This window comes from Salvia splendens, chromosome 10 (genome assembly GCF_004379255.2).
Source record: "Salvia splendens isolate huo1 chromosome 10, SspV2, whole genome shotgun sequence".
Taxonomy (NCBI): Eukaryota; Viridiplantae; Streptophyta; class Magnoliopsida; order Lamiales; family Lamiaceae; genus Salvia; species Salvia splendens.
Window position 1 is genome coordinate 21,653,095 of NC_056041.1, and position 14,332 is coordinate 21,667,426.

Consider the following 14,332-nt stretch of genomic DNA (forward strand, 5'->3'; position numbering starts at 1 on the left):
TTTTATTTTAAATATTCGTTGTATAATTTTACCATTTTCAATACAATGAATATTCCGTCTCAATTACCTCGTTTTCTAATTATTTACAGTGCGATGATTTTAATTATACTTGATTGAAACTAAAAACATTTTAAAATGAAAATTGATTATAAAATTTGGGGGCTATTGGAAGTGTCCACCATAGTGACGGAAACAAATTTTTGAAGCCGTGGACAATAAAATTGGGGCCGTGGACAAAAAAGGGGCGGGGTTATCGGAGTGTCTTAGTCTCCACCAATAAAGCAGGCGAAGCCATATCTACATTTTCATCACTCTCTCTTTTACTACTTCTCTCACCTCTCCACTATTCCGTCTCTATTGTGTGCGTATGGATACCTATTGACCGTGGCGGAACCCTAGAGGCGTATCCGGCGGTGAGCAATCCAATCTCTCATGGACAATTTCATCCCACCGGAGTTCGATTTGGACCACAAGGATCACTCAGATGACGCGCTGAAGAAGTGGCGCCAGGCCGTCGGAACGATCGTGAAGAATCGCCGCAGAAGGTTCCGCTACGCCGCCGATCTCGAGAAGCGAACCGAAGCCAAGGAGCAGCTCAAAAAACTCAGTGTACGTGTATTCATCGCCTTCTCTTTCTCCGTTGTTCTGAATCTGGCTGGATGTTTTAATCAATGCGGTTTTTGAGGTGTTTGTTTAATTTTGAACTAGTATGTATAGCGCACTACTTTATTTATTTCTGATTTCCGTGCCTATTTTCGAATCTAATTGGATCGGAAGGCGTAAAAAGTGTTAGTTTGTTTGCTTGAACTTTCGAAAAAATTATGAGAATTGTGATTCCCGAGGATCTGCGGAAAGAGGTGCTTTTTTGCTGCCAAAGCGATTGATTCGTAAAGTTTTAAAAGCAATGAGATTTGTTTAGAGTTTCTTTTGGTTGTTAGAGAAGGATAATGGTGTTACAATTGTTATTAATTTATTGGATGTGTTTCGTAAAAGGAAAAAACGAAGCACTTGTCTCTTTGTTTGCTTCTACTTGTAAGGGATTAGTTGGTAGAGTTGTGTATTATTTTAGGGTTTGACAGAAATATTTCGTGGAAGGGGCTGTAAAGTAAACTTTGTAGTTAACATACACTCCCTTCGTCTTCGTCTTTTAAAATAGAGATTTTTGCTGCGACACGAGTTTTAAAGTGAAATTGGTATAGTGTGATGTGTAAAATTTAAGTATAAATAACATAAAAATATTATAGAACTCCCTCCGTGCACAACTAATTGGCACATTTTACTCTACTCAGATTTTAAGAAATATAGTGAAAAATAGGTGGATAAATTTAGTGGAATGTGAGTTCTATTATAATAAAAATTTAATGGAATGGGCTAGTGGAACATGAAAATCATTATCAACAGTAATAAAAAGTACTCCTTTCGTCCCACAAAATATACTCCTATATTTTTAGTTGGGCACAAGTTTTAATGTACAATTGGTAAAATAAGAGAGAGATATAAAGAAAATTAATTAAAGTATTGTTATAAGAGAATGGGTCACACCTCATTAGAGAGAGAAAAGTTTCCAAAATTAGAAAGTGCATATTCTTGTGGGACGGACTAAAAAGAAAAAAAAATGTATATTTTTATAGAACGGAGGGAGTAATGAGACAATTAATTGTGGAAGTGTGAAAAAGAAATTTTTCGCCAATTAATTGTGGAGGAGTGAAAAAGAAAATTTAAGACAATTAATTGTGGACTAAAGGAGCACTACTTTATAGAAAAAGTCTCTACCCAATAATAATATTAGTGATCAACTCTTTTAAAATATACCAAGAAGGAAATATTACTAATAAAGTTGAATAAATAAGGGCATCGCGAAGCTATAAACATTTGAACTTAAATATGCCCTTCCTCCCTTGGCCGTGTGTCCGCCGATGACTCTCTCTGTGATGGATGTTACTGGAATTTTGATACACGTGTATGTATCAGATCTAATTTCCGATTTAAAGTTGGTAAAATGTTCTTTTGATTTTTCAACTTTCAGTCAGAAGAGATTTGGACTTTTAAGCATACTGTGATATACTCCTAAAAATGATACTGTACTATACTCTTTAAAAAATATGCACCCTATTATCTTAATAACCATCCACTGTTTTTCTTTTTGGGTGCTCCTTGTGTAAATAATCTTTTTATATTTGAGTAGTACTAATATATTTTTTGTGTGTATCGTTACGTAGTTTTCATTCATTCTAACTAACCGTTAACAAACTCAATATGATATAATTAATTCTGTAAAATAAGACCATTGTATGAAGAATAATTGTGCTTTTCTGCATTTTTGCGGTTGCTTTTATTTATTCACCACATAACAGAGAGAGGGGTGGGGGGCAGCCTTGAATGGGCGATGACTTTCAGGAATGATAATTTGTCTGTTCAATTATGACGGTTTATGGAAACTACTTTAGCTAAAGGTCCTTTAATAGAATTGACCCAGCCAACAGAGGTCCCTTTTATCTCCGAGGGGCCATGTGGCCATTGTAGATGGGTTGATTTTATGCTCCTTTTGGCAAAATATAGGAAATACTATAAGTCAAACTTTGATTATTGAGTAAATAAACGTTATAAGTATTGTGCTTGGCTGCTCGTATGTCTTTCTCATTTGAACTGCATATTACCTACGTATGCAAAAACGTAGACAGTTGTACACAAATTGAAAAGCACGTGGATTATACAAGGCCGTTTTTATGTTTACATTACAAATATCCCTTTGTCTACGGAATATCATTTGGTCAAGTTTATTAACGATCAACTGATTGGTCTTGGATCAAGTATGGGGCTGACATTTAGTTGATATGAACCTAAGCACATGTACTCGGGGTTAATTTGGTATAGGTTAATGGTAGATACATCAGTGTTTTCCAAATGGTTAAAATGTACCAACCCAGCCTTGAATGGACAAATTTTATGTTCTGATATTCTCTCTCTTTTTCTAGTTATAATCTTGATTGGCTCGAAAGTGGTTCTAGTAACTGCTCTTATATCATGGTAGTTGTATCTTGAATGATTTCTGGTTATCATACTCCACTTTTTATGTGTTTCCTATGTTGCATTATTATAATTACAATCATGACCCATTTTGTATCTGATTTTGCTAATAATCTTTATTACTATATACCAGGAAAAGATTCGTATTTCTTTCATTACTCTGACAGCAGCCCTCAGGTTTCTTAACGGTAATGCTTCTGCTCATTTGGTTTGTCAGTTATAATGCTCAATATTTGTTTTTTTTAACATACTGCTCTTATTTTTCTGACTTGTCTTTTTTGTCAATGTAGGTGCACCTATTAAAATAACTCACCATGAACCAACGGAAGAAGATATAGAAAAGGATATCCAAAATGGGCTTCACGAAGAAGCTAGACTTGCAGGGTTTAAAATCAACCCTGATAAACTTGGGTCTCTTGTTGCTTCTTACGACATTAAGACCTTAACTAAACTGAAAGGCACTGATGGACTTGCTGATAGATTGAATGTTTCACTAGAAAAAGGAGTGAACTCAAGTGACATGCCTTTAAGGCAAAATATATATGGTGTCAATCGCTACACTGAGAAACCTTCTAAAGGTTTTTGGGTGTTTGTATGGGAAGCTTTACATGACTTGACACTTATTATACTTATAGTTTGTGCTGTGGTGTCTATCGGAGTAGGGCTTGCTACTGAAGGGTGGCCAAAGGGTATATATGATGGCTTGGGAATTATCCTTAGCATACTTCTTGTGGTCATGGTTACTGCAATTAGTGATTATAAGCAATCATTACAGTTCAAAGAGTTGGATAAGGAGAAAAAGAAGATTTTTATCAATGTCACTAGGGATGGAGTTCGGCAGAAAGTCTCCATATTTGATTTGGTTGTTGGAGATATTGTTATTCTGTCCATCGGAGATCAGGTTCCAGCAGATGGAATTTTCATATCCGGGTTTAACTTGTTGATTGATCAGTCAAGTTTGACTGGTGAAAGTGTGCCAATAAACATATACGAAAAAAGGCCATTTCTTCTTGCAGGAACTAAAGTTCAAGACGGGTCTGGTAAAATGTTGGTGACTACAGTTGGAATGAGAACAGAATGGGGAAAGTTGATGGAAACTCTAAGTGAGTGTGGTGATGATGAGACACCTCTGCAGGTCAAGCTGAATGGTGTTGCTACGATTATTGGTAAAATTGGACTTTGCTTTGCTGTTCTGACTTTCCTAGTCTTGACTGTAAGGTTTTTGATTGAGAAGTGGCTTCACAGCGAAATTACCCAATGGGGTTCTAGTGACGCGCTGTTGCTTTTAAACTACTTCGCTACAGCAGTGACCATTATTGTTGTTGCAGTTCCTGAGGGATTGCCCCTTGCAGTTACACTTAGTCTTGCCTTCGCGATGAAGCAATTAATGAAGGAAAAGGCACTAGTGAGACATTTGTCAGCCTGTGAAACGATGGGTTCTGCTACGTGCATTTGTACAGATAAAACAGGTACGTTAACCACTAACCATATGGTAGTCAGTAAAATATGGCTTTCTGGAAAATCAAAGGAGGTTGATGCCAGTGGACACAAGGCTGCATTAGATAGCTATATATCAGAAAAAGTATTATCCGTTCTCTTGCAAGGAATATTTAACAATACAGGAGCTGAGGTTGTCAATGATAAAGATGGAAAGAGGACAATTCTGGGTACACCAACAGAGTCGGCGATTCTAGAATATGGATTGCTTCTGGGTGATTTTGAGGAGCAACGCAAAGTCTGTAAGATATTGAAGGTTGAACCTTTTAATTCGGAAAAGAAAAAGATGTCTGTTCTTGTGTCACTTCCAGATGGCAAGACCCGAGCTTTCTGCAAAGGTGCTTCGGAGATTATATTAAAAACGTGCAGCAGGGTAATTAATGCTGATGGGGAGGTTGTCGAGTTGTCAGAAGAGCAAGTAAGTTCTATCTCGGGTATCATCAATGGGTTTGCCAATGAAGCTTTACGTACTCTCTGCTTAGCTTTTAAGGATATTGACGATGGTTCTCCGGTGAATAGTATCCCTGATAGTGACTATACGCTGATTGCAATTGTGGGAATCAATGATCCAGTTCGCCCTGGTGTGAGGGAAGCAGTTAAAATCTGTTTAGATGCTGGCATTGCTGTACGCATGGTTACTGGGGATAATATTAATACAGCTAAAGCTATTGCTAGTGAGTGTGGAATTCTTAAAGACGATGATCTTGCTATAGAAGGTCCAGAGTTTCGCTCTCTGAGTATCTACCAGATGAAGGAACTAATACCAAAACTAAAGGTGGATAACAAATACTCCTAATGTATCCATCTTTCTGCATTTTCACTAATTCTATAAATATATACAATATCTTTTAAATCATAATCTAAAGTGCCAATATCTTGTGGTTAGGTAATGGCGCGGTCCTCACCAACAGATAAGCATCTTCTAGTGAAGACATCAAGAAATGAACTAGGAGAGGTTGTTGCAGTTACTGGCGATGGGACAAATGATGCTCCAGCTATGCACGAGGCAGACATTGGACTTGCTATGGGCATCGCAGGAACAGAGGTCTGATGTTTGCTACAGTTTCATGCATTTATATATACAGCCTTCCCTCAAAAAGAATCCTTTTCCTATATATTCTCTCAGAATACAGTCCAACGCATTCATGTTTCCAATATTTTTTTCTTTAAAAAAATGCATCACTTTTTTTTAAGGCATTTGTTTTCAAGCTCTTACCCTAGAACACTAAAAAAGGCATGCAAAACTTTCTTATGGTAAATAGCGTGCAAGCTTTCTTGATATTTGGATGCTGAACGATTGCGAAATCATGTTAAATGTTTAAGCTCATTGATATAACATCTAATCACTCATCAAACATATTAACCAGGTTGCGAAAGAAAGTGCTGATGTGATTGTGCTAGATGACAATTTCTCAACAATTGTGAATGTTGCGAAATGGGGACGCTCAGTGTACATAAATATTCAGAAATTCGTTCAATTCCAGCTGACTGTTAACATTGTTGCTCTCATGATCAACTTCATATCTGCTTGTGCATCAGGTAACATTTTCCGCATCCGCATTTCAATTTGAGCACTTGCTTTCCATGAAACCGAAACACAACACTGCTTTTCTTTTGTCGTCCCATCAGGATCAGCTCCCCTCACAGCTGTCCAGCTGCTGTGGGTGAACCTAATAATGGACACTCTAGGTGCACTTGCACTGGCCACTGAGCCACCACACGATGGCCTGATGCAGAGGCCTCCTGTACGAAGAAACGAAAGCTTCATAACGAGGACGATGTGGAGGAATATCTTCGGACAGAGCATCTATCAGTTGGCTATTCTGCTTGTCCTCAATTTCATTGGGAAACAAATATTGGGGCTCACGGGCTCTAATGCCACTGAAGTGCTGAATACCTTCATCTTCAACACCTTCGTCTTCTGTCAGGTAATTATTTATCTATTTCCTCACATTGTTAAACAATGCCGGATTATGAATTCGATCTTTCTTGGATGCATCCAGGTGTTCAATGAAATTAACAGTCGCGACATCGAGAAGATCAACATCTTCCGTGGGCTGATTGGAAACTGGATATTCATAGGAATCATCATGGCCACAGTAGTCTTCCAAGTCATCATAGTCGAGTTCCTGGGTACGTTTGCCAGCACCATACCATTGAACTGGCAGCTGTGGGTACTCAGCATTGCACTGGGTGCCGTGGGCATGCCTATTGCTGTAGTCTTGAAGTGCATTCCTGTCAAGAACGATGCGCCTGCTACACAGCACGATGGCTACGATGCGCTCCCAACTGGTCCAGAACGCGCTTAAACACCATATTTTTCCAGCTCAGACTTGAATGGTTTAATTAGGTAAGAACGAAACAGGATTTTTACGTAGTATTATCAAACAATACATTTGTAAAGTTGAAACCATGTTTCCATTGGTTTGCATATTATGAGTGCAAATTTTCCGAGTTTTGCTCGTCATGCTTAGGTCGAAGAGAGTGTTGAAGCGAGATATCGTCCGTTGCCTTTGGTTTCAATTGGGATTGTGCCGACTGCCAACAAACTTGCAGCAACAGTGCACGAATCCCCGGATTTAGGATCTGCTGTTGAATCTTAACGATGAAATTGAACTATTTCTTACTTTTATAATTCAAGTTTCTGCTTTGTATTTGATGTTAATGTTTGTTGTGTTATAAATCCAAAATTTTGCTACTAAACATAAGCTTACATATCTGAACTCGGCATGGAGTCTGATTCTGGGCAAAAAAACATAATGCAAAGTGGCACTGAGATAAAATCAACTCTATATCTAAATATCTAAAGCTGATTTTGCCCAACAAGTCTAAGTCACTAGTCGCTGCAGTTACAACAATAGCCTCTGTATTCCTACTGAACGTAGGATAGAACGACGAGGGCTCATTTTTGTCTCCTCTTCGACTCTCCATAGGCGATGACCACCTCATGGTGTAATCAGCAATAGCAATGAATGTGACTGGATTTTGGAAGATGAGGATTGAGATGACAATAGCCACAACTCCTTTCAAGTACTTGCCTAAAACCTGATTGGAACGGGGCAAAATATGACATAGAGCGATGTGCGTTCCATAGGTTTTAACTAAGCCAAGTTTATCACATAACTTGTCTTATCTTTCAAGAACACACACAACACGGAAAAGCAAATGCTAGTAAACCAAATACATTCAACAACTGTCATGCATACGCACATTCTGGTCGAGGGAGGCGTACCTGGAGCGTTAAGGCAAGTGCTGGGCTCGCCCTAGAAAGAGACGACAAACTAATGCGATTTCAGAAGCCACAGATCAACCCACTCTAGAACAGCGATGATCACGCTAGCAAAAAGAAAGTAGTAGCTTGACCACGTTGCCAACTTCTGCAAATTTACTGAAAGTAGAGAGAACTGCATAATGAATTTGTGATTTGTAATGCCGGGCACAACAAAAGGTCAAATCACGGTTAGAGTCTGGGTTCACTTTTACTATATATGGTAATTAGGTTAAAATTCCACTAACTCATTTTACTCATATTTTATTATCAGATTAATATATAAAATGAGACTCACATTCCACTGTCAGATTAACACAACCGGGACTCCTAAATGAGTACTCCATCCGTTCCCTCATAGTTGAAGCAAAACTTTTCGGTACGAAGTTTAAAAATATATATATTTAGTATGTTCAGTAAATAGATAAAAAAAAGTAAGAGAGAGAAAAAAGTAGACAAAATAGAGTAGAAATTGAATAGGGTAGATAGACAAAATTAAGAGAGAGTAAATAAGAGAGAAAAAGTGTTTATTATTAGTACTATTGACTCAACTATGAAGGAACTTCCTAAAATCCGAAAATGACTCAACTACGAGGGAAGTAAGGGAGAGCATCATTTTAACAAAAGATACCACACAGGTGATGGCAATCTAGCTAAAAAATTCGTTAAATATTAGATCAATTTTAGGTCAAAGTGTAAACAAACATCTAACATTAATAAATCTAACAACACAGAAAGTAACAAGATCATCAGAGATCTGGTGTGAAGAGCCATATTAGTACTAACAAAGTGAAGGAATGAGGAAAAAAAAAAGGGAAATCAATTGTTGCCACTATGTGTAAAATATTGAGAATCGAATAGGATGGAGAAACCTTCATTGAAGGAGGAGGAAGATTCCACAGAAACCGTCGATGTGAGAGGGAAGAGAAAAGAGAGAGAAATATCTTTAATGACTAGATTTTTATTAATTGGTGACAATGAAGATGGCTTATATAGGCAGAAAACTAAATGCTAAACAAACTAATTATCCTAAACAATACATTTAGATTTTCCAATTCTAATCCTATGAAGAAGAACAAATGAAATGCAGATGTATGATTCAGCAAAAGAAACAGGAAATTCAATTCAAATCCTCATGAGATCAAGGTACATACACCAGTGGCAATGACGACAGGTATAGGTAGCCCAGGCCTCCCGATTCCAAAGAGCGTGGTGGCGCCGATCGGGAAGGAGAAGCCATAATTGGGGAGGAGGAGGAAACCGAGTACCAAAGGATTACCAGGCTCAGTCCTTCTTAGATGGCATTGTTTATTTCGATTTGGATTCTGATTTCGCATTCGACGTTTTCTGGTGATTGATTTCACAGATTTTCGTGTTCTGCAGTTGCGGGATTAATTATATTCAGAATGAGATGTGTGTGTGTGTGTGTGTGTGTGATCATTTGGTTTGGAATTTCTGTTTGTGCGTGTGAGACACACGTCAGATGACAAAAATTTAATTAGCCTAATGTTAATTAATTGCATGTGAGTCTTAATTCTCTAAAATAAAATGAAATATTATACTCACACCGCAAAATACAAAAATGGACTTTTAAGTTTTAAATGAAAACTCTAGTATAGGAGTAGGAGTAGTAGTAGTAGTAGTTGCGCCTCTAAATTTATTAAATTCAATATGCTTTATATTTGCAATATTAATTACTCATCCCATCTGTCACTTATTTCCTCCTGTTAGCAACGATAATAATTTAATCATCCTTTTCCTAAATTTTTTTTGTGGGAATTGTAACCTAAGTACAAGTTTAAAAAAAAATTGTAGTGAATGTACAATATTAGTTAACGCAGGAATGAAATATGAGTGAAATAATTAATTATTATATGATGGATAGTCTATCAAGCTAAACATAAACAAGGATACCTCTAAAGTTCAAATCATGCGTTTGGGTGGGAGGTTTATCTCTTGATGCCTTGGGGAATTGGAGAGCTGATTTTGTAGCTAATATTGGAAGTAATTCCATTCTAGCTACAGAATATGGTGCATATTTTATGGCTCAAGCTAGCCAAGGAGTCGGGATATTGGAAGTTAGAGGTGGAGAGTGATAGACTTGTCGGAATCTCTATGATAATGGGACGGAATGAAGTGTCTATTAATTGTCGCTTCATAGTGCATAAGGTTTGTGGGTTATTCCAAGAGTTTGTTGCAGTAATGATTCACCATGTGCATAGAGAAGGGAATTATTCTGCCGATTTTTTTGTCACATTTTGCTTATAGTTTTCAAGAAAGGAGTTCATGTTCTTGAGAAGAGAAAGGAGTTCATGTTCTTGAGAAGCAACCTTTAGATCTCAGTGGTTGGTTGCTACATGGTAGGTTAGGTGTTTCATATCCTCGTTAGTTTGTCTTGTTACCGGCCTTTGCCGCTTTTATTAAAAAAAATTGTAGTAGTAGTAAATAAACTTGTCTCGTAGATCTATTAAATGTCTAATTTGTTTTTCATTTTAATATACTATCCCCTCAGTTCCATAGCAGTGAAGTCATTTTGTCATTTTGGTACGTTCCATAGTAGTGAAGTCATTTTGTCATTTAAATGATGAGTTGGAACAAGGGCGGAGCCAAGAATTCAATTCAAAGGGCAAAATATATAAAAAGAAATTTTTAGAATTTGAGGGAGAGCATTTATGAAGGAAATTGAAATTTTGTAAAAAATGAAGAAGAAAATAGTACTCCCAGAAAAATATTCTGAGGGGGCATTTACACCCTAGCCTCCTCAAGTGGCTCCGCGCTTGAGTTGGACCAAAATGACATCGTTTTGGGTGCTATAGAAGTCTTGTGTGTCCACGTAGATAATCCGACATGATACATTGGTTTCAATCTAGCCGAAAATAGATAGGTTAGGTCGGATTAGAAAATTTGCACATCCAGTTAAGTTTGTCATTTTACGGTTACAAGAAATTGTGGAGAATTTTCTACTATTTCTTAATTCATGCAGATGCCGCTTTTCTTTCTTGCTCACATAAGATTTATACGATTTTATTGAATTAGTATGAAATCTACATCTTCATCCCAACAAATTAGACATAACTGGACTCACAGAGTAGTATATGATTTATGAAATGAGATTTTGGAGAGTTGATGTTTCATTAAAGTTGCATTCTCTTGTGATTTACTCCTCCAAAGGCCAAAGCATTGAAATGAATACATTGTTGATCTTGATCTATATAAGTTGCAGCAATCTGAACAAGAAGCAAGGTAGAAGAGGTAAAAGTGTTAAGTATTGATAACACGAGAAACCCTCTGAAAAAAGATACTGCACATGCTGGAGCTGAACATGAGCGTTTCCTTCATCCATTCTGGGGCAACCCTCTCGAAAGTCCCCAGGGACAAAACGCGGTATAGCAGCTCGACTTCTCCATCTGCCTTTGTTATCCATGTCAAGCTGAATGAGTAGCCTGCAACAAACAATATAAATTCAACAGCAGTTCGTTCCTGATAAGCAGCATACACTATTCCAGCAACACCATTAATGGAAATATCCACATTTACAACTCATGACAAATTTCGGTTTTAAGGATAAAAAACTAATAAAAGTGAACTAAGAAACATCAAAGGCCATTAAGCAGATACAGAGAAAAGGAGCATGTCATAAAACCAAAACAACCCAACCAAGTCTCAGAAAGAAAATAATATTACCACTTGACTGATGACGCGCCAAAATGGACACTTCATTACTTTTAGTGACAGGGGAAACTTTGAGGCCAACTACATACTCAACAAGATATTGAAACATGCAGTTGAATGAGCTTGTATCTGCAGCATCACCAGTAGCAAGTCAGAGTGTTAAGCTCATGGCCTGTAGCAAAATGAAGTGACGTGATTCCTTTAAGGATATACCTGAACTGTTGGTCGTTCTTAGACAGCAGGCAGGCTGAATCATAAATTATCAAATGTCAGGCAAAAGTGAAGAATACATTTTAACCTGAATGTGTATAATTTAGCTACCTGCTGGACGATGCTTGGGACACCGCTGCTTTTGTCCCTAGGAACAAGTTGACCTGATGGATGGTCGACTTCAACATCAACATATGGAGCAGCTGCATGCTCACTAATATGAACATATTTACGTTTTTTTGATGATTTTGCAGGAGATGTTCCTTGCGATTGTTCACCAGGGGTATTGTGTGAATTTTCCTGTCCACTTTCCTTGGCCATAGTGTAGCTTGAACATTCTTTCTCTTGGAGCCTTGAAATTTCTTCACAGAGTTCCTTATCTAAAAATGTTTAGGAAGATATTAGAGGACTTTGAACACTCAATGTTTGAAAGTATGGAAATTTGACCACTCTGTTAAAATTATGCGTAAAAGGGAGAGCTATAACTAGAGAATTCCTGTTGTAAGCAGGAAGCATAATTCAGAAGTCCAACCCTCAATCATTAAAGTCGTGCAGGTTAGTTCATTAAAGAAGCCGGGTTAGAGTTCAAGAAACATGATTCACTCCTTAGTAATTTGTGTGCATATATGTAGACCACGTCTATTGCAAAACAAACCTTGTATACATAGTTTTTGGCTCCAAATGGAGAACTTTCACTTCTTGTACCAGCAATTAAAAGGAAATTTACTACGGCATGTGAAATGATAACCACACAGAATGGCCAGTGGACTTTCTGTGCAGATATTCCCCTTCATTTTCCCATGTTGGGCAATGGAGAAGTGCAAGTTGATAATAGTAAAAATGTGATATCTAAAGTAGGTGAAGGAATTTTTTTCTCACTCTTTTGGTTCTCTTCTGCTAACAACTTTTGGAAGTGAATGTGTTGTTCATGGAGCTTTTCATTCTCACTTTTCAAGTATTGGATCATTTCATCAGCAGCTGCATTGACAGATATATCAAGAGTTTAATTCAATTTGGTTAAACATGCTTCACTAATCCAAATAGAAGTACAAAATAATAATCTCATAACAGCAACAGTTAAAACTGGTACTCCTCACCATTCTTTAACGGCAAAAGTCAATCCAACCAAATTAATTACTTATAAAAGGCTACAAATTGCAATGTTCAAGAGTTCCTTGTTTCAAGTGGCAAGAAAACACTGGGAACTAACTAACAAGTTGCAAGCAATTAACGCTAACTGGCACAATAAGCTCAAAACAAGGGGGAGATGCATATATTTTCCCATACCAGCTTCATACTTCAAGAATTTCACTTCTTGCTCGTAATTCAGTTCGTCAAACTGGTACTCTTTTTCCTTCTGCATCAGAACATTAGTTTCAGTACGGATATACATATTTTTTTGTTAAACGAGCGGAATCAGAAAGACCTTCAGTTTGGTGTATTTGTCGTATAGCTTCGAGTAAAGAGCTTCCATCTGAAATCCACACCAGATAAAAAAAATCCATCAAACCCTATCAACACAATTTCTCAATTCCAAGTCCAATTCATCACTTGTGCAAAACAGTGAGCTGGATGATGACATAATTAACATAAAATTGCATCTGATGTAACAAATTCACAAGGAAATTGAAAATGTTAATCCTCACAACCAAATTTTTCGATAGCAAAAATCAAACTATAATCTGGAAAAATGGCGTGAAATTAATCACACACCTCTGATGAAATACCTTTCGGATAAATGCTTTCACGATCCACACACGCACCAACAAGCTTAGATCTGCAACGTTGAGGTTTTTAGCAGGATTCACTTTCCCGTTTCGAAGAATTTGAATGTACACCTGATGTTCAAATCGAATTTTATTTTTGTTGGAATTTTAATATACAGAAAGGCCCAATTTTCCTTTACTCAGTTATATATGGCCGTGAAAGGCCCAACTGTGGTATATAAGTCCAATAACTTTATCTTTCTTTTCGAGACCAGTCCAATAAAAATTTAAAACAAATAATGCCAAAAGTAGCCTAAGATCATCAATGAAATTGATGATGGGAGCTCAATAATTTTGTTTATTGCTAAATCATAATGACAGATTTAGGTAAAGTTCAATTGAGATCGACCAGCCTCGTAGTGGGGTTGAAATTTTGTATTAAATTCGATTTTTGAAATATAGGCTATGATGTGAGCAAGAAAAAAAGAAATAGGATTAGAAAGGGAAAAGGAATAAAAAAGAATCAAAATGAATTATTTACGGTTCTTTGTCTCTTTTATTCACAAAAGAATAAATGTACCCCTAATAAGTATAGACAAAGTAAGGTTATCCACAACTATCTTTCAAATTCATTACATCACTGTACTATCTATGGATCCTTATATCATTTTTTTACCTTATTTCTTAGTACTTAATACTAAAATTATTAAATTTTGTCTCACATCAACTTGGTGATGATCCTAGCTCATTTATATAGGTATAGATAATTCTTCCCCTTATAAGGCCTTTTAAGAGCATCCGCAATAGCGGACATTCCGGCAGTCGTCCGCTATTGCAGCGGAAGAGGCAGACGCGTACGTCCCTTGCGGACGAGAGGTCGTCCGCGGGTGTGATCGGACGTCCGTCGTGACGTCCGCTATTGCGGTGACACGACGGACGTCCCGGCGGACGT

At 37.2% G+C, this 14,332-nt stretch overlaps 2 protein-coding genes and 1 long non-coding RNA gene across 5 annotated transcripts; 1 reads left to right on the forward strand and 2 right to left on the reverse strand.

The window, feature by feature from the left end:
• The first annotated feature begins 298 nt into the window (after positions 1–298).
• On the forward strand, positions 299–7,189 carry LOC121751422 (calcium-transporting ATPase 4, plasma membrane-type-like). 2 transcript variants are annotated; one of them, XM_042146160.1, is made up of 8 exons: positions 299–609; positions 3,161–3,215; positions 3,318–5,299; positions 5,411–5,569; positions 5,892–6,063; positions 6,154–6,452; positions 6,528–6,874; positions 6,999–7,189. In XM_042146160.1, exons 1-7 carry the CDS (start codon positions 433–435, stop codon positions 6,831–6,833), a joined length of 3,150 nt encoding a protein of 1,049 aa, XP_042002094.1. In that variant the 5' UTR covers positions 299–432; the 3' UTR covers positions 6,834–6,874; positions 6,999–7,189. The 2 variants fall into 2 exon arrangements, with proteins under 2 accessions (XP_042002094.1, XP_042002093.1); XM_042146159.1 differs by having other exon boundaries at positions 6,528–7,189.
• Positions 7,190–7,214: 25 nt separating this feature from the next.
• On the reverse strand, positions 7,215–9,242 carry LOC121751423. The gene is made up of 3 exons (XR_006040073.1): positions 8,947–9,242; positions 7,757–7,912; positions 7,215–7,569 (listed from the first exon to the last, which is right to left on the reverse strand). It is a non-coding gene; the product is annotated as an uncharacterized LOC121751423 (long non-coding RNA).
• A 1,679-nt stretch (positions 9,243–10,921) lies between these two features.
• LOC121750270 lies at positions 10,922–13,534 on the reverse strand. Of its 2 annotated transcripts, none has more exons than XM_042144779.1 (8): positions 13,402–13,534; positions 13,101–13,148; positions 12,962–13,031; positions 12,554–12,652; positions 11,786–12,054; positions 11,678–11,711; positions 11,477–11,593; positions 10,922–11,235 (listed from the first exon to the last, which is right to left on the reverse strand). In XM_042144779.1, the coding sequence occupies exons 2-8, from the start codon at positions 13,146–13,148 to the stop codon at positions 11,054–11,056; spliced, it is 819 nt and encodes a 272-aa protein (XP_042000713.1). In that variant the 5' UTR covers positions 13,402–13,534; the 3' UTR covers positions 10,922–11,053. The 2 variants fall into 2 exon arrangements, with proteins under 2 accessions (XP_042000713.1, XP_042000714.1); XM_042144780.1 differs by having other exon boundaries at positions 13,388–13,529.
• Between the last annotated feature and the right edge of the window lie 798 nt (positions 13,535–14,332).